General features: G+C 46.1%; 1 protein-coding gene across 1 annotated transcript; it reads left to right on the top strand.

The window, feature by feature from the left end:
* Nucleotides 1-10,184: 10,184 nt before the first annotated feature.
* On the top strand, nucleotides 10,185-17,682 carry SSLP1 (secreted seminal-vesicle Ly-6 protein 1). Its single transcript, NM_001105478.2, has 3 exons — nucleotides 10,185-10,303; nucleotides 15,201-15,314; nucleotides 16,362-17,682. Exons 1-3 carry the CDS (start codon nucleotides 10,240-10,242, stop codon nucleotides 16,484-16,486), a joined length of 303 nt encoding a protein of 100 aa, NP_001098948.1. The 5' UTR covers nucleotides 10,185-10,239; the 3' UTR covers nucleotides 16,487-17,682.
* Nucleotides 17,683-18,870: the final 1,188 nt, after the last annotated feature.

Raw genomic sequence — 18,870 nt, forward strand, 5'->3', positions numbered from 1 at the left:
TATATCCTTAATTAAAGTTTAATTAAGCAGTTGTTTCCTGATCCTCGCCGACGCCGTCCCCGCTTCGAATTCCCTGGATCCACCGGGGCTGGACCCCGGCAGGAAAGTCTTTTCCTTTAGGATAGACTGGTTGGATCTCCTTGCAGTCCAAGGGACTCTCAAGAGTCTTCTCCAACACCACAGTTCAAAAGCATCAGTTCTTTGGCACTCAGCTTTCTTTATAGTCCAACTCCCACATCCATACATGACTACTGGAAAAACCATAGTTTTGACTAGACGGACCTTTGTCGGCAAAATAATGTCTCTGCTTTTTAATATGCTGTCTAGGTTTTAGCTTTTCTTCCAAGGAACAAGCGTGCATAAGTGGCTCAGATGGTAAAGAATCCGCTTGTAATGAGGGAGACCTGGGTTTAGTCTCTAGGTTGGGAAGATCCCCTGGAGGGATCCCCTGGGGAGGGCATGGCAACCCACTCCAGTATTCTTGCCTGGAGAATCCTCATGGACAGAGGAGCCTGGTGGGCTACAGTCCAAGGGGTTGCAAGAGTCGGACATGACGTAGTGACTAAGCGCTCAGCACAGACAGATGAGGGTGGCTGGCCTATGACTCGGATAGGCCTTAGTGGCCACCACCTTCACAAGAGGCTGGGTGGTGCCACAGAGGGTGCAGTGGTTAAGCGCTGAACATCGGATAGGCCCTGGGAGAGGACTTGGTTTAGCTACAGCCCAGGGTCTGGGGAAGACAGGTCTTGGGAAATGTCAGTCACCTCAATTCTTGCAGCCACAACACCCCAACCTCCAAACTTACACCACCACTCCGCACCATAGGCATACCCTAGATCTGAGATCAACACAACAGAAAAGGCTTGAAGTTGGAACTGACTTGAACGGAACCACGGATACCTAGGCAGGAACGTTTGGACCCTCTGCGCCTGCACAGGCTTCACTCGCTTCAGCAATCTTCTCCTCTGGGGCCAGGAATGCATTCCACAGCAATGGAGCCTGATCAAACCAGACCCTTGGACCTCTACTTCAGCAACTGGGGAGCAGACCCCACCCTTGCCAGAGCAGGGACAGCACAGTGTGGACAGGAAGCCCCACCTCATATCCTGCACAGGCTCTAAAACCCCAAGACAACACACACAGTCTACCAAGGGCATATGGCCAGCGCACTTGGAGGAAAGACATGGCTGGCATCCACACTAAAACCAGCCCTTGTAACAAAAATACTGGACACAGACTACACAGGGATGCTCCCACATAGAAATACTCCTTCAACACCACAGCAGACAATAGTTTCTCCAAAATTCATAGAGACAGATGAAGTTCAGTAAAATGAAAATGCAGAGGAATGACTCTCAATTAAGAGAATGAGGAAAATCCCCTAAAAGAACAATGAATGAAACTTTACCTCACCAGTCTACAAGACCTCAAGTTCCAAAGTGTTAGTTGCTCTGTCATGTCCAACTCTTTGGGACCCCATGGACGGGGGTCCCACCAGGCTCCTCTGTCCATGAATTTCTCCAGGCAAGAATACTGGAGTGGGTTGCCATTTCCTCCTCCAGGGAATCTTCCTGACCCAGGGATCAAACCCATGTCTCTTGTGTCTCCTGCATTGGCAGGTGGATTCTTCACCACTGAGCCAGCTGAGAAGCCCGAAGTTGTCCTAGACGACTTCTGTTTGTGCTTGCCAAAAACCCTCTGTGAGGCCAGGTTTTGAAAAAGCTTGGAAGCCTCTTAGAAGAAATTAGAGTTCTTCAGGGAAGGATAAGGGGGAAAGGATAGAGTTGAGTGTGTCCGTTTGTTATCCTGCCACATAATTGGGGCATCTTGTGTGACTAATACTGGCTTCCCAGGCGGTGCAGTGGTAAAGAATCTGCATGCCAATGCAGGAGATATGGCTTCTATGCCTGGATCAGGAAGATGCCCTGGAGGAGGAAATGGCAACCCGCTCCAGTGTTCTTGCCTGGGAAATCCCATGGACAGAGGAGTCTGGTGGGCCACAGTCTATGGGGCTGCAAAGAGTTGGACACGACTGAGCACACACACACACAGACTCACACACGACTAATAAACTGCTATCAGTCTCCCCTGTCCGACTGTTACTTGCTGTGTCTTTAGCCATCTTCATAACCCCAGGTGGAGATCTTTCCCTCTTAAATCAGCACTTGCCATGGGCACTTGCCATCTACCTCTACGAGGATTAAATTATGTACTGCTGCAGCTGCTGACTTTGAATACCCCCCTGAAAAGCTCAGGGCGAAGAACAGAAATGAGACATTCTGTTCTCTGGGGAAAACTGGCAGAACAGGTCTTTAGATAGATATCTTCAGGAGCCAATTTTATGAGCCCAGTTCTTGTATCTCCCCATATCTAGAAAAGTACTAGAATCCTTCATGATGATGTAGCAGAAATTTCTTGACTAGCAGAAATCTTCTGGGGAAAAAAAATGTGCCTGAGTGCATGAATTCCCTCTTCACCAAAGTATACACCAAATCACATATATACTGACCTTCTCCACCGTACCTCTGTAGAGCAGTTTCTCAGAGCTATCTGAAATGCAATCTCCTGGGCTATAGTCCTCATTTCCCCCCAAATAAAACCAACCACAACCCTCATGTTGTGCTCCCTGCCCCCCCCCCCCAACCCCGCCTAATGTCAGCATTCTCCATCAAGGAGAGCAGTATGTGATTGTAACACCCAGTGAGCTGGAAGCTTCCCTAGACTTGGATTCTTTGTAGAGAAGCTCCCAGGGACTGAATCCCACAGGGCTGAGCTAAGCTGAAGATCCCTCTTCCTACCTGAGGCCCCCAGAAACCACATAATCAGGAGACTAGAAAAACCACTTGGTAAAGCAGCTTTCTTCAGTCAGTATGCTCATGGAGGACAGAAGAAGGTGAAGCTGAATAGGTATCTGTGCCCCAACACCGAATTCAATCTCAGAGACAGAGTTTGGAGTGAAGTAGAAAAGAATAGCTTCTTCGTCTTGCCAGGCAAAGGGGTCCAGAGCCATCAAAACTGTGTGTTCCAACCTAGAGGGACTAATGAGTTTTATAGTGTTCAAGGAACAGGGTCTGATCAGCTCGTGGACATTCTTCTAATTGGTTGGTGGTGAGGTCAGTGAGAGTGGTCACCTTTAGCCTCTGGTTCCAGCTGTCTGGGTCTATGTGCCTCTGGGCAGCTTGCCTCTCCCACCTGGAGGGGTTTCTCTATTTGAAAAACAGCTCAAAATTATTGTTTTGTGTATGCCTTGAGCGGGGACCAGAGCCTTGCTCCCAAGGCTACAACTATTGCATTCTGACTGTTCCTCCCTTATCTCTGCATTTCATCCCTTCCATGATTGGCAACTGCCTGAACCTGCCCTTTGGAATTCAGGGAAGGGGACACAGAATTTAATTTCATGGCTGCAGTCACCATCCACAGTGATTTTGGAGCCCAAGAAAATAAAGTCTGTCACTGTTTTCATTGTTTCCCCATCTATTTGCCATGAAGTGATGGGGCCAGATGCCATGATTTAGTTTTTCAAATGCTGAGTTTTAAGGCAACTCTTTCACTCTCCTCTTTCACCTTAATCAGGAGGCTCTTCAGTTCCTCTTCACTTTCTGCACACACTTTGGGGTAGTGTCACAGTGTCCTCTGGCCTCCACTAATTCTGAAGAGAAGTCAGCTTTTAACTTTATTTAGGAAGTCCCTTGTATGTCATGGGTCATTTTTTTTTTTCCATGCTACTTACATGACGTTTTTGATCTTTAAACATTTTTACCATGATAATCCTAGGTGTAAATCTCTCTTGGGTTTACCCTATTAAGAATTTGTTGAGCTTTCTGGATAATGTGCCTGTCAGGGTTCCGCAGAGAAACAGAACCAACCATATTGTTATAAAGAAGCCAATTCTGACTCCATGTTGGAAACTATTTATTTGACTTGCTTCTTGTTCCTTTTGTTATTACAGTCATACACAATGGCCTGCATCAGTGGCTCCTGCCTGTGTGCCTGACTGTTAAACTAAAGAGCCTTTGTTCATCTCATAGAGAGATAATCTGGCCCTGCCCACCTGTGAATAGCTAGACAAAAAGAAGAGATTAACACACCCCTTCCACAGGACGGCCCTTCCTGGAGATGTTTTGCAAGACTGAAGACCCTTTGTACTTCCTCACTGCCTCTGCCTCTCTGTTCTGTCTTTGATTTTAGTTCTTCATTGCTTCTCTCTCTCTGGCTCTATAAGAACCTGGCATCCAGACTCTGACAAGATGGCTACTTTGAGACATTAGTCTGCCATCTTCTCAGTCAGCCGACTTTCCAAATAAAGTCATATTCCTTGCCTCAGCATCTCATCTCTCAGTTTTATTGGCTGGTTTTCCAAGTTTGTTACTGAGTCCAAGCTCTCTCTGCTCAGTGCACAAGAGGCCAATAAATCCGAGGCTGACCGAGAAGATGGCAGACTCATGTCTTAAAGCGACCATCTTGTCAGGGTCTGGATGACAGGTTCTTTTATAGAGTCAGAGAGAGAGAAGCAATGAGGAACTAAAGTCATAAGGCAGAATAGAGAGGCGGTGAGGAAGTAAAAAGGGTCTTCAGTCTTGCAAAACATCTCTGGGAAGGGCCAGCCTTTGGAAGGGGTGTGTTAATCTCTTTTTTGTAGCCATTCACACATGGGCAGGGTCAGATTATCTCTCTGTGAGCTGAACAAAGGCACTTTAGTTTAACATTCAGGCATAGAGGTAGGGTCCTATGAGGCAAGCCATTATGCATGATTGTAATAACAGCAGCAATGAAAAGCAAGTCAAAGAAACGGCTTCCAACATGGAGTCACAATTGGCTTCTTCTCTGCAACACTGGTGAGCCCTGAGGGAATTTAGGATGTAATACTAGCCCCAGATAGCTGAGGTGCATAGCAAAGGAAAGATTTTAGTGAGCTCAGACTCTTGGATCTTCCCATACATAGAAAAGCACGAAATTCCTTAACTTGGGATATCTGATTTTAAGTATCAGTAAACGTTTGACATATCTTTCAACATGGGCTTCCCCAGGGGCTCAGTGGTAAAGAATCTGCCTACTAATCCAAGAGACATGGGTCAGGAAGATTTCCTGGAGAAGGAAACGGCAACCCACTCCAATATTGTTGCCTGGGAAATCCCATGGACAGAGAAGCCTGTTGGGCTACAGTTCATGGGATCAAAAAAGAGTTGGACACAGCTACGTGACTGAACAACAACTCAACTTTTAGACTGCGCTTTTTTTTTTTCCAGCTGAAACCCCTACCCCAGCTTTATTGAGGTATATGTGTATGTTAAGTTGCTTCTGTAGTGTGAGTTTGTGTGACGCTATGGGCTGTAACCTGCCAGCCTCCTTTGTCCATGGGATTCTCCAGGCAAGAATACTGGAGTGGATTGTCATGCCCTTCTCCAGGGATCTTCCTGACTCAGGGATCAAACTTATGTCTTTATGTCTCCTGCATTGGCAGGCAGGTTTTTTACCACTAGTTTCACAGGGAAGCCCTTACTGAGGTATAATCGATAATGACAATTATGTATGTTTAGAAGATACAGTGTAATGGTTTCATGTATGTACATGCTGTGAAATGATTACCACAGTCAAGCTAATTAAAACATGTATGGGACTTCCCTGGTGCATCAGTGGTAAAGAATATGCCTGCCAATGTAGGAGACACAGGTTCAGTCTTGGTCCAGGAAGGTCCCACATGCCACGGAGCATGTGGTGCATGGACCATGACTACTGAGCCTGTGCTCTAGAGCCTGGGAGCCACAACTACTGAGCCCATGTGCTGCAACCACTGAAGCCTACGCACCTAGAGTCTGTGCTCTTCAACAAAAGAGCCACCAATAATAAGGAGCCAGAGCACTGCAACCAGACAGTAACCCCTGCTTGCCACAGCTAGAGAAAAGCCAGCACACAGCACCGAAGACCCAGTATAGCCAAAAACAAATGTTAAATAAAAAAATTATTTTTTAAAATCTACCTTACATAGTTATCTTTGGGTGTGTGTGTATGTTGTAAGAACCCTCAAGATCTATTCTCTTAGCAAGTGTCAAGTACACGATACAGTTTTGTTAAGTATAGTCACCATGCTGTACATTAGATCTCCAGAACTTAGTCATCTTATAATGAAAATTTGTGCCCTCTGAGCAGCATCTCCCCCTCCACACCTCCCACCCCCCAGTCATAGGAGGTTTTTATCGCCTATTTTATTTTCTTTCTGTGTATGGGTCATACTTTCCTGTTTCTTTGCATTTCTCATGATATGGGGTTGAAAACTGAACATTTAAATAAATCATCACTGCAATTCTGGATATTGATTCCTGCTCTTTCACCTTGCCTCCCAGCGTTTGTTATTTTGTTGTGATTTTCTGTTTATTTGCTTAGTGACTTGGTTGGACTACTGTGACAGGGACAGCACAAAGGGACAAAGTCGGTGATTAGTTAATCCCACTAGAGGATTGTAAGTAGAAAAAAATGTGAGAGACCCCCTAAGCTAATGATTACTCACGAAAGCAGGTTTGCTTAATCACAAAACCAAGCAGGCTTGCATAACAACAAAACCATGAAACAGAAGCATGAGACATGCCCCGAAACAATAAAACAATGGAGGCATGAGACCCACAGCCTACCCGGTGAGTTCAGTAAATTAATGATCCCTAGGGCATGTGCTCTCACACACAGAAACAGTAATTTGCGAGCCTAGCTTGACCATGTAGAAACAAGAAAATTCCCCTGGTCAACTGGAGGAGGAGCTGATGACAGAAACATGATGTCTATTCAAGAAAGACCAAGAAGTTCTTCTCCACTTCCCCACCTTTCCTTTGATTATAAAACTGTAGCCCCATAAGTTCTCAAGGCATGGTACCCTCTTGTCCACTACTTGTAAGCCTCACAAGCATCCTATTCTAATACATCACTTCTTATCCATCACTCTGCTGTGTGTGCTCAGTAATACAGCTGTGTCCAACTCTTTGCAGCCCCGTGGACTATGGCTCACTAGGCTTCTCTGCCCATGGAATCTTCCAGGCAAAAATAGTGGAGTAGGGTGTCATTTCCTACTCCAAGGGATCGTCCCTGACCCAGAAATTGAACCTGCGTCTCTTGCATCTCCTGCATTGGCAGAGCAATTCTTTACCACCGCACCACCTGGGAACCTCATCTATCACTCTGCCGGTCACCGAATTCTTTTTGTGCTGAGACATAAGGGACTATGGTACCAGTGCTCTTCAGAGCCGCCCGAGATGACACCCCAGCGGTTTCAAATGTAGTGAAATCTATTTCCCCCGTAGTGTGTCAGCTCTGACGTCACTCTTAGAGGGCACAGTTCAGTGCATGGTCACAGTCATCCTGGGATGAGAAGGGTATGCCAGATCTTTCCCTGATTTTCTGTGAAACTGTCATTACACCAAGCTGTGGACTTCATGCTTACCTGCTGATGGCCTCCTGAGACACGAAAATCTTCAGAGTCTGATCCAATTATTTTCAAAGGGTTGACCCTTTGCAAAGGTCAACCTTCAGGCCAGTCTTTCAAATCTGTTCTGCCCCAAGTAGGATTTTCTTAGCTGTTTCTCTCTCTGGGTCTCTCTGGTAAACTAGCTAACCTATAGTTTATGGTGGTCCTTGCAGGGAGGTAAGAATCTTTTCTTTACTTACCACCAAAATCTCCATTGTTTTTGAGGGCGCCCTTTTTCTTGAACATCCCCACACTCTGTTTAAAATCAAGGTTGTTCTTTTGGGGGAGAGCTTCAGATTCTTATATTCTTATGGACTGCTGGAATCCAAGCTAAAGCGAACTTTCCTTCCACCAACCTGGCCTCTTCAGTGGCTTCTGAGTGGCAAGCCTCTGGATCCCACTTTTGGTGGCACCACCTGCCCAGATTCTCACTGTTCCTACAGAGATTTAGTAGATTTTCTTGGGGAAAAAAAATAGTTTCCTGATTTGCTGTATGCCGTTATGACAATTTTCAGAGATTTAGAATGATTGTATTTAAGATCCTTTTTGCCAGTTAGTTATTTCATTGGATGGTGTGGGGATGGGTCAGCAGATTTTCTTCTGACACCATTCTGGAAAGTGAGTTCTCCACTAGCTGTAGTCCAGCATCCAGAATAGAAAAGAAAATTTTATTTAAAAAGGAAAAATGAGATTAAAAAAATAATGAAAACTCTGGGTCACTTGTGAAACAGGGCAGGACCCTATGGTCCTTCCCCCCAACCCACTCCCTCCATGTCTTCTATCTGCCTTTTGTCTGTGGGAAACTTTAGTCAAAGAATAAGTTTAATCAGACAAATGAGAAATCAAGAAATAAAGGAAAACAGTCAACGGAGACCAAAATAATAATAATATGGTCATGTCAAGGACCTTTAGTTCTTTCTCAAGAGAAGTGAAAGTCACTCAGTCTTGTCCAACTCTTTGTGACCCCATGGACTATAGCCCACCAGGCTCCTCTGTCTGTGGAATTCTCCAGGCAAGAACACTGGAGTGAGTTGCCATTCGCTTCTCCAAGGAATCTTTCTGATCCAGGGATTGAACCCGGGTCTCCTGCATTGCAGGCAGATTCTTTACCATCTGAGCCACCAAGGACTACAGATAATATTTTAAGCTACATCCTGTGAGTTGTTTTATAGATACCAAAACACTAGGGTGAAGAACTTAGTTACATTATGACCAAACTGTACCCATGACATAAGCTGCCACAATTCTGAGAATTCGTCTAAAAACGGGGGGAACAAATGGACCCTGGAACTGAAGATTCACTATACCTAAAAGTCAAAATGATGGGGGCCAGACCGTCAGTGACCAATGTGAAGCAGCTGACTGTGCTGTTTCTGCATGTGGCCCCTTCCTTCTGTCTATAAAAGCTCTTGCCCCACTGATTGCCAGGGGAGGGAGGGGAGCCAGCCTTTGGACAGACGTCCACCACCCTCCCTGCCCACCTCCGCCCCCACCCCCAGTTGCCAACACCTGAAATAAAGCAAACTCTCCACCAACCTGGCCTGTTTTTTGGCTTTTGAGCGGTGAGCAGCCGGACCCCCCTACACTCTTTCAGTAACACTTGTAGTACAGATTTTGATAACCTGGGGAGAAATACTCCATTTTGCTCCTATTAGCCAAAAAGTGAAAAAAACAAATGCAATTGTGTTTTATTTCCAAGAAAGGAGACAATACTACTGAGACAGGCTGGGATCCTTTGCTCAAGTGCTTGTATCTAACAAACAGGCTGGGACAATTTGCTCCAGGCCTTGTATCTGACAAATGCTCCTTGAGCAAAAAACCTCCCAGAAACTAAAAATGACTGCGTACATGTGCAGTTGGAGCAGATTATGGACAAGATAAAAAGAGACCAAAAACCCAATTTCTGAAGAGCTGGGAGCAAATGTAGGGTATATGCATGGCCCCTGCACTCAGCACTGCTAAAGGGGTGGGCAACCACCTAAGTAACTCCTCTTGCCTGACCCCTGGACAAACCCCTACCGTCGCCCCATATAAGGAACCAGCTTGCCCCCCCTGAGCGAGTAAGTGAGCAATGAACCTGTTGCTTGTTCCCACTTCCCCCACACCATACTTCAGTGCTGCTACTGCTAAGTCACTTCAGTCATGTCCGACCCTGTGCGACTCCATAGACGGCAGCCCACCAGGCTCCCCCATCCCTGGGATTCTCCAGGCAAGAACACTGGAGTGGGCTGCCATTTCCTTCTCCAATGCATGAAAGTGAAAAGTGAAAGGGAAGTCGCTCAGTCGTGTCCGACTCCTAGAGACTCCTTGGACTGCGGCCTACCAGGGTCCTCCGTCCATGGGATTTTCCAGGCAAGAGTACTGGAGTGGGGTGCCATTGCCTTCTCCGATACTTCAGTAGTTCCGTTCAATATGGTAAACCTCTTAAATGGTAAAACATCATGAATTCGACCGAATTCCCAAGTCCCTAGGTGATGTAAGTCAGACTCTAGTCTTCAATTTTTATAATTGCGCAATGGGGACACAGGAGAGTCAGCTCTTCTTACATACCTTGGCTTCCTCAGTAGGGCCAGTGGAAGTGAGCAAGACCAGTAATTGCTATAAAGAATGTAGGGCCCTAGTTCCTTCAGGCACTCTTCTCTTTGTCTGGGAAAGTGCAAGCCTTTGTCTGGGCTGCCATTGGCTGCTCCTCCCAGCCTGGAATTATAAAGTCGGGATCTCAGAGGCTCTTGATGCTGTGGTTCGGTCCTGCCTTCTGTAAGTCTTTGGGACTTGAGCCAGATCCAGAGATGGCTAAGTGCCTTCTGCTACTGCTGCTGGTGGTCCTGTCCTCACTGCTCGGACTCCCGCAAGGTAAGCTCCCCTGCTCCCCCCGCGCTCAGCATGTAGGAGGGCAGAGGGGAACCTGGCTGAATGGCGGCTTAGGGTTCTAGGCATTGCCTGTCTCTTCCACTCTTTGTCTGCCTGCCTAGACATTAGAATTTCCAAGAGATAAGATTACCATTTACCCTATAATCTGGGGCATTCTGCTTTTGTAGGAATATATTTCTATATCTTTTTTGCTTGAAAGTCTATTTTTCATCATTTCAACTGGTTAAACATTTTTGAAAGCTGAAATACTTGGGTACTTCATTTGTTGAACACTTGACGTTAAACTGTTGGGGTTATATGATAGAAACAGGATGAATCCTCACCCAAACTTGGATTACATGTCAAGACTGATGATGCCACATATTTATCAGGAGGGTGTGAAAAGCCTTAATTAGTTATCTCATGAGGCTTTCTTGGGAGAGCAGGGCTTACTGCCAGGTGTCTTGTGATGGCTTGGGGGATCAGAGAAAGGAGACTCTTGAATTTAGATGATGGTGAGGAAGAGAGGCAGGGCGATGGTTCTTGCATTCAGGTAGGGGCTTGTGTGGCGTGAAACTCCCACCAATGTTGAAAGAAGGAGCCCCTGGGGCCCGCATGTGAGGCACGAGGGGCAAGACTTCAAGGTTGCCAGCTGTGAAACATCAAAAACCGGAGTCAGACACTCTATTATGTGACCAAAATGCAATTAATACTTGCAGGACCTTTTACAAAATGTCCTTTACTTGTTGTAGAACACAGATTGAATCCCAGTGTAGTTCTTCAGAAGCGTAACCATTTTCTGATCTGCTTGATGACAGGGAGCAGGGAGAATTTTTGCTGAAGACTATTTTTTATTCCACATCACCTTTACCACACAACTTTTACAGTCCAGTTATTTTACCTGTGGGTGTGTGTGTGCACATACATATAGAATGTATATTTTCATATATATGGTTCATAATATATGCTATACAAAGACATCACTTACTTTAATATTCATGTATTAATAGATATTTGTGTATTTTAATATTCATATATGATATGTTTATAATGTATAAATATTAAAATATACTTACATATATATTTATTTATATTCATATACTATCTTGTTTGGACACAGGACACAATTCACAATTATGTGTGCATGAAAACCAACTGCAAGGGCATTTTTCACTCTCTGGGTTCTCAGTTTAGTCACTTTTGCTGCAATATCATATTCTACTGGCATTTGTATTTATTCTTCCACTGCAAAAATTAACACGTTTATGTGCTTTGTGGATTTTCCAATTAAATGTATTATAGCATTACAAAAAGTGTTTCACCTTCTACAGAATATACTTTCATAGTTTTTTTTTTAATTCCATGATTGATTAAAACTGGAATGATCATTGGCATTAACAGGCACCACTTTTTTCCCAATGTTCTTTAGCAAATGGAATCAGCCTGCTAATAGTCAATGTTTTGTTTGTTCTGTAAAAGCACAAGAAGACTTGGAGTACAAAATATGAAAAATTAATTTATAAGAGCATACACTTGATCTAAATGAAAATCCATCATCTGAAGCTGATAGGAATAAAAAATCATTTGTCTGGAAGCTGATTCCAGGAAATACCAGGAGGGGTGTGGGGAAGTAAGACAATGTGCAGGCATGCCTGGTTGCTTCAGTCATGTCCAACTCTCTGTGACCCTATGGACTGTAGCCCGCCGGGCTCCTCTGTCCATGGGATTCTCCAGGCAAGAATACTGGAGTGGGTTGCCATGCCCTCCTCCCAGGGATCTTCCCAACCCAGGGATCGAACCCACATCTCTCATGTCTCTTGCATTGGTAGGCGGGTTCTTTACTACTAGTGCCACCTGGGAACACGCAAAGAAATTAATAAGCTGGACACTATGGTGAACAAATGGAGCCCATCCTGCCGGAAATTGTGGAGGGCAGTGTAGGGGATCCAAGTCACGGGAGGAAAGTTGGTGTATTCATCCACCAATAACCCATCTGTTCTTGGAAGAAGGGTGCTCCCAGGGGCATTTGCTCTCCACTGTTTGAGCTGCCTGATGTGCATGATGAGTGTGTCAGAGTCACATGTGCTGCAGGGGCTGCCTCAGCGTGTGCAGGTGGAGGCTGGGGGCTGTGGGTTGGGCAAGAAGAATTGCACCTGCTTGAGCCAGTGGCACTTGAGGCCTTTGTTGCAGCTGCTCATATGAAATTATCCAAGGGCACAGTTCGAATGAAATGATTATAACTTTCAAGAGAGTCACTGAAATCCTCAAGCAGATTCGTATCTCCAGTAGGGTTTCATGTGCTCAAGGACATCACAGATCCAGGGTTGACAGTGAATACTGACAAGACAGACTGCTCAGGTTACACAATCATCATTAAGTTTAGAGGAAGCGGAATCGAGAGCTCAGTTTTTTTAACTGAGTGTGAATTTTTCAAAGTTCATTATTTTTGAAATTTTGGAACGTTTCTTGCAAAATAAAAACGTGTGAGTAAATAAAAACATAAATGTGTAGTTTTAAATGACACAAAAAGATGAAACCATGAGAAGCACAAGGCAATGACCTTCTATTTGCTCTGTTGTAGGTTTCCTAGTCCCTGTTTCCCACATACACACTTCGTTTATGTGTGCAAACTTAGTCACTTCAGTCGTGTCTGACTCTTTGTGACCCTATGGACTGTAGCCTGCCGGGCTTCTCTGTCCATGGGATTCTCCAGGCAAGAATACTGGAGTGGGTTGCCATGTTGTCCTCCAGGGGATCTTCCCCACGCAGAGATCGAACCTGGGTCTCCTGCATCTCCTGTATTAGCAGGTGGGTTCTTTACCACTAGCACCACCTGAGAAATCCTATTTCAATATACCTGACCTATAATTTCTCAAATTTTTGCTTGGACGCAGTTGACTTGTGGCTTCCGTCCCAACTTCCCAGTTTCCACCAACCCTGTCCTGGGCCTCTGTTACTCTCTCCTTTAAAGTCTATTGTCTACAGAGTTGCCAGAGTGTACATGCAAAAAGCTAGTCAATGTCACTGCCTATTGAAAAAGCCTCTTATGGCCTTTTCCAACTTTGAATACAATGTCAGTTCTTATGATGGCCTAAATGATGGTCCAAATAAGATGCAAGCCAAGCTGCAGACATCATTTTTACTCTTCCAGTAGGCATATTAAAAAACTCAGAAATGTGGAAAATTAACTTTAATATACACTTTATTTAACCCAATATATCTAAACTATTGGGCTTCCCTGGTGGCTCAGTGGTAAAGAATTCTGCAATTCAGGAGCCGCAGGAGATGCAGGTTCAATCCCTGGGTGAGGAAGATCCCCAGAAGGAGGGAATGGCTACCCACTCCCGTATTCTTGTCTGGAGAATCTCATGGACAGAGGAGACTGGTGGGCTACAGTCCATGAGGTCACGAAGAGTCGGACACTACTATCATTTCAGCATGCAATCAACATCAAAGTCACTGATGAGCAATTTAAACGATTTGTGTGTGCTGTGTTTGAAATTGACTTACAGTCCATCTATTTGGACTACTGGCATTTCACAGGCTCAACAGCCACACATGGTCCATGAATACCACCGCAACAGCGCAGGTCCAAGCAGATGCGTGCATGTGGTCTGACCCCTATCAACCTCTTCAGTCTGGTTTTACAATACTCTCGCCCTTTTTTCCACTTTGCCTGTGCTGATGCTTCTCTTTCTCAAACTGGCCAAGCTAACTGCAGCTCAGAAACTGTCTGTGCACTGGCCCGTGTGTTGCTGGAACCAGTTTGCTAGCTACTGCCAGTTGTTTTAGTGGTTAGCATAAAAAAAAATCAGGTTTGAGCTCAAGTCACCCCTGAGAAAGCTCTCTGCCTCCCCACAGCCTCCTCACGCTCACTCCTCCATGATCCTCCTTCCCATTGTCATGAGTCACCAGGACCTGAAATAACCTTTCTTATTTCTTCATTGTCAGCCATTTCCCCAATTTATTTGTTTAGTATTTGACAGGTGGAATGCATATTTCGGTGCTCCCTTCAGCACCCTATTTCCAACACCTAGAATAGCGCCTCTCACTGGCAGGAACTCACTGTTTGGTAAATAACTCGGGGACCAGCGAGGAGGGAGTGAGGAGCTGTGACCCCAGGCGCATGCGTTTGTCCTGCAGATCCCTCCCTCTCTTCTGGTCCTCGTCTCCCTCCCTTCCTCTGTCAATCACCCTCTCTCCCTCCTCCCCCTTCTCTCCCTCCCCTCCTCTCCTCTCTGCTCTCCCTCTTCCTCCCTCTCCTCTTCCTCCCTCCCCTCCTCTCCCTCCTCCGCCTCTTCTCTCTCTCCCTTCCTCTGCTCCTCTTCTCCCCCTATCTTGCCTTACTCTCTCCTGATCTCTTTTTCTTCCCAACCCCCTCCGCCCACCTGTCCTGTCTCTCTCTTCCCTGCCCCTTTTTAGGCTGAGTCCTAGAGTTGTCTCTTTAGATGAACAGAAAGGGTGGAGGATGGGGGGCTCTGCGAGAAGGAGGGGAGTGGGCGGTGCTGACTTCTTACTCCAACCCTCATCGAGCCTCTCCTGCAGATGCCATTCACACGGAACATCTTCAGTGGCGTCCCCTGGGGTTGGGGTGATAATCAGCTGGCAAGTGGGATCCGTGGAGCCGCAGTGATGGACTTGCCCTTCCTCCAGCGGCACCGCGGGTCCCTGGGAGGACTGCGGAGCTCTCTGTGCTCGGGTGCAGGTCTTGTGCCTAGGGGCACGCATGCCTCCGCCCGGGTGGAAGCCAAGCAGGGAAAAATCACCTGCCTTCCAGAACATTCATCAGGAGGAGGGAAACCGTCAGCGTCCAGGCGCCCCTGGGTCAAGGGTGCTCTCCCTCCTGAGCTGCCGGGAGGCTGGTCCGGAAGAACCTTATTATGTTGGTTTCACTTTCCAGCTCTAGAATGTTTCCAGTGTAACAGAGTCAACGCCAGCGGGGTCTGCGAGACTGGGGGAAGCACCTGCCAGACTCAAGGCAGCCAGCAGTGCTTTCTGAGGAGGATCTTCGAAAGTAGGTGGTGCCTAACAGGTCTCGGGGGTGAACTTTGCTGGAGATTAGGGGTTGACAGTGGGTGTTCCAGGAGAGGGGCTCAGGGGATAGTATGAACCCTCCATGGGACCCTGTGAGTACCTGGACCCCAAGGACAAGTCGGGGTGGCTGTGGGACTCAGGAAAGTGGTCCCTCAGGAACCCTGGGAGCAGGAGCCACATAGAAAGGGGTTGGTTTTCTTTTTTTAAGCTAAATTAGTGAAGCATATCCCCTCGTTCTGGTACTGGGCTGCCACTGGCCCTTAACGAGAATGGGGACCTTTAAGGGAGGGGGAGGAGAGGGGAGGCGGAAAGGGATGAAGGAGAGAGGGAAGGCTGACTGAGGGAGAGAGGAGGAAGGAACAGAGGGGGAAAGCAGGGAGTTCAGCTCCCGAAGGAAACTGGAACTAGGCTGAGTGGGACTGACTGGGATGGGGTTTTGGGGAATTAGGGACATGTATTGGGGGAGAAATGGGCAGGGCGGAGAGGACAGTTTCTCTTCATCCTTTCTGCCTTCTTTTGTGGGGGGATGGATTGTACTCTAATATATAGAGCTTGGGCTTCCCTGGTAGCTCAGCTGATAAAGAATCCGCCTGCCGTGCAGGAGACTCTTCCCTGGGTCGGAAAGATCCCCCGGAGGAGGGCATGGCTCCAGTGTTCTTGCCTGGAGAATCCCACGGACAGAGGCACCTGGCGGGCTACAGTCCATGGCATCGCAAAGAATCGGACACGACTGAAGCGGCTGAGCATGCATGCTTGCATACAGAGCTTGCAAAGCTATCCCAGGAGAGCCCACCAGGGGGCCCTACCTCCAGACTGTCAGTCCCAGATGGCTGACATTCTCTCTACTAAGAGTATGAGTCCTCCTCCATGAAATGTGCTATTTCCTCCTCATTCTTGATTAGTTGGTTGATGCATTAATCCTGTGCTTCATTCAGGAATATTTACTGAGCAGTACCCCCAGGATATGCTGAGCTGGGGCTGCGTCCTAGGTTCTGGGGTCTCACTTGTCTTCTCTTCTCCTTTCCAGATGGCACGCTTTCCTACGGACACCAGGGTTGTAGCCAACTATGTATTCCCATGAAGCTCTTTAATCCCAGCGTTATTGTGGAATATAAATGCTGTCATGACTCGCCTCTCTGCAACAAGTTCTAAAGTCAGGGCCCCCAGCTTTTGCCCTGATCTTTTATGGATGAAGCTAATTTCAGTTCAGTTCAGTTCAGTTCAGTGGCTCAGTCATGTCCAACTCTTTGCGACCCCATGAATCGCAGCATGCCAGGCCTCCCTGTCCATCACCAGCTCCCGGAATTCACTCAGACTCACGTCCATCGAGTCAGTGATGCCATCCAGCCATCTCATCCTCTGTCGTCCCCTTCTCCTCCTGCCCCCAATCCCTCCCAGCATCAGAGTCTTTTCCAATGAGTCAGCTCTTCACATGAGGTGGCCAAAGTACTGGAGTTTCAGCTTCAGCATCATTCCTTCCAAAGAAATCCCATGGCTGATCTCCTTTAGAATGGACTGGTTGGATCTCCTTGCAGTCCAAGGGACTCTCCCTAAATTGCAACCACTGCAGCCTCCAAGATTCTCTGATCTGAATGTGAATCCCCTATGAGAAGCAGTCTCAGACTTGTTCTGTCTTCAAACTCCTTTTCCTTCACTGCAAGAAGCCCCAGGGATGTAGTCTTTGAAACCAAATTGGGATGAAGATTAGTGGGCATAGCCAGGTCCAAGGATACTTTCTTCCTTTTCAGGTCCTAATTGGCAGTCACACTGATTGGCTGCTTAAAAAGGCAGGGTCTGGGGAAGGCTGAATTTGTGATTCTGCATGTTCTGGAGGCAGGAACTGAAGGAGGAGGGGGAGTCTTCCAAGGCTGAAAAAAGTAGAAGTGTGAGGGGCTCCATAAATGATGGGTTAGTTCAGTGGGCTAGGTGTTGTAACACAAATCTCTTAAGTATCAGTGGCTTAAAAAAAATGGAGTCGCTTATGTCAAAGGGATCCAAGATGGAGCTGGGAGGCATTAAGGAAGTGGAACTTACACACATCAACTGCTAAACCCAACATAAACTTTGAACCCAGACATCCTGAGACCACCTAGAACTTTCTTCTTTTCTCCTTAGAGAGCACAGCTTAGCAACCAATCTGCTGCCAGCAAGTGACTGAATGCCTGCCAGCACCAGTCATAGTTCTGTAATGATAACCTTTGTTTCTTCTCTAGAATGTCTCTGTTGCCTTTATAATCCCCCACTATTGTCTATTGCCCCACCTGGAGCACATGTGAGTTGCCATTCAAATGGTTGCCTCCCAAAATGCAATTCTTAGCACTCTCAATAAACTCTTTTTCTTGTTTGCAGCCTTCTGCATTTTTTTGGTTATTACCTGATAATGGTCTCTGGATGGCCATAGCTTGCTTTGTATTCACAGAATACATGCCGCAGGCTGGGCGGGAGAATGAGTGTATTAATAGATACATCTCCTCGAGGGTGCAAAACATACTAAGACTTTCCTCTGGTCTGGGTTGACTGGGTCAGTGGTGATTGCCACCGAGTTGACTCAATAAAATTCTCTTTCCTGGCATTTTGTTATTGGATTTTAGAAACTAATTCTTTGAATGTGATTAGAACTGTAATATGAAACTCAGCTGCTTTGGGGTATCCATCTTCAGTCACATGATGGAGAACCAGAGAAAGCCCATCTGCAAAGAACGGAAGACTGGAGACAATTCTGAGTGGTAGAATTATCTTTAGAATAAGAAGCAGAATGCAGGAACTTCCCTGGTGGTCCAGTGGCTAAGACTCCATGCCTCCAAAGCAGGGGGCCTGGGTTCTATCCCTGGTCAAGGAATTAGATCCCGGATGCTGCAACTAAGACCCAGAGCAGCCAAATAAATAAATAATTTATAAATAAATATATTTTTAAAAGCAGCAGAGTACATATGTGATCTAATTCTGGTGCACTGAGTACCCATTTTTCATCCACCCATGCTTGATGTCTAAATATTTCACCCAAAGGTGCATTTCATTAGCAAAGGCGTTGAATGTCACGACAGTGTATCCCACCTTTGGGACTGTGTCTGCTGTCAGCCTTTATATCTTTCTGTGAAGTAGCCAATAATAATAATAACAATAATAATCATAAGTAGCACGTATCAAAAGCAGTACCCTTGTATCCATTGTATCTTTTTATTCTCACAGCTCTGAGGGAGGTACTATTATTCCCATTTTACAGATGAGGGAACTAAAGACTAGAGAAGTGTGGTAAGTTCCCAAAACTATGGCAGTAGATTTCCACCCAGACAATATGTCTCCAAAGTTTACAGTACTGCTCTCCAATCCAAAAGTTATTGATTGTAGTAAGAACAGATCAATGTTCTCTGTAAGGACCAGAGAGTAAATATTTTAGGTTTTATGAGTCAAAAGATCTCTTACAACTACTCAACTCTGCCATTTGTAGCAAAAAGGCAGCCACAGAAAATAGGTAAAGGAATGAGCATGGCTGTGTTCTAAAATTCATATAGTTTTTTTTAGGTTTTTAAATTTTT

Source organism: Bos taurus, chromosome 29 (assembly GCF_002263795.3).
Source record: "Bos taurus isolate L1 Dominette 01449 registration number 42190680 breed Hereford chromosome 29, ARS-UCD2.0, whole genome shotgun sequence".
Lineage (NCBI taxonomy): Eukaryota > Metazoa > Chordata > Mammalia > Artiodactyla > Bovidae > Bos > Bos taurus.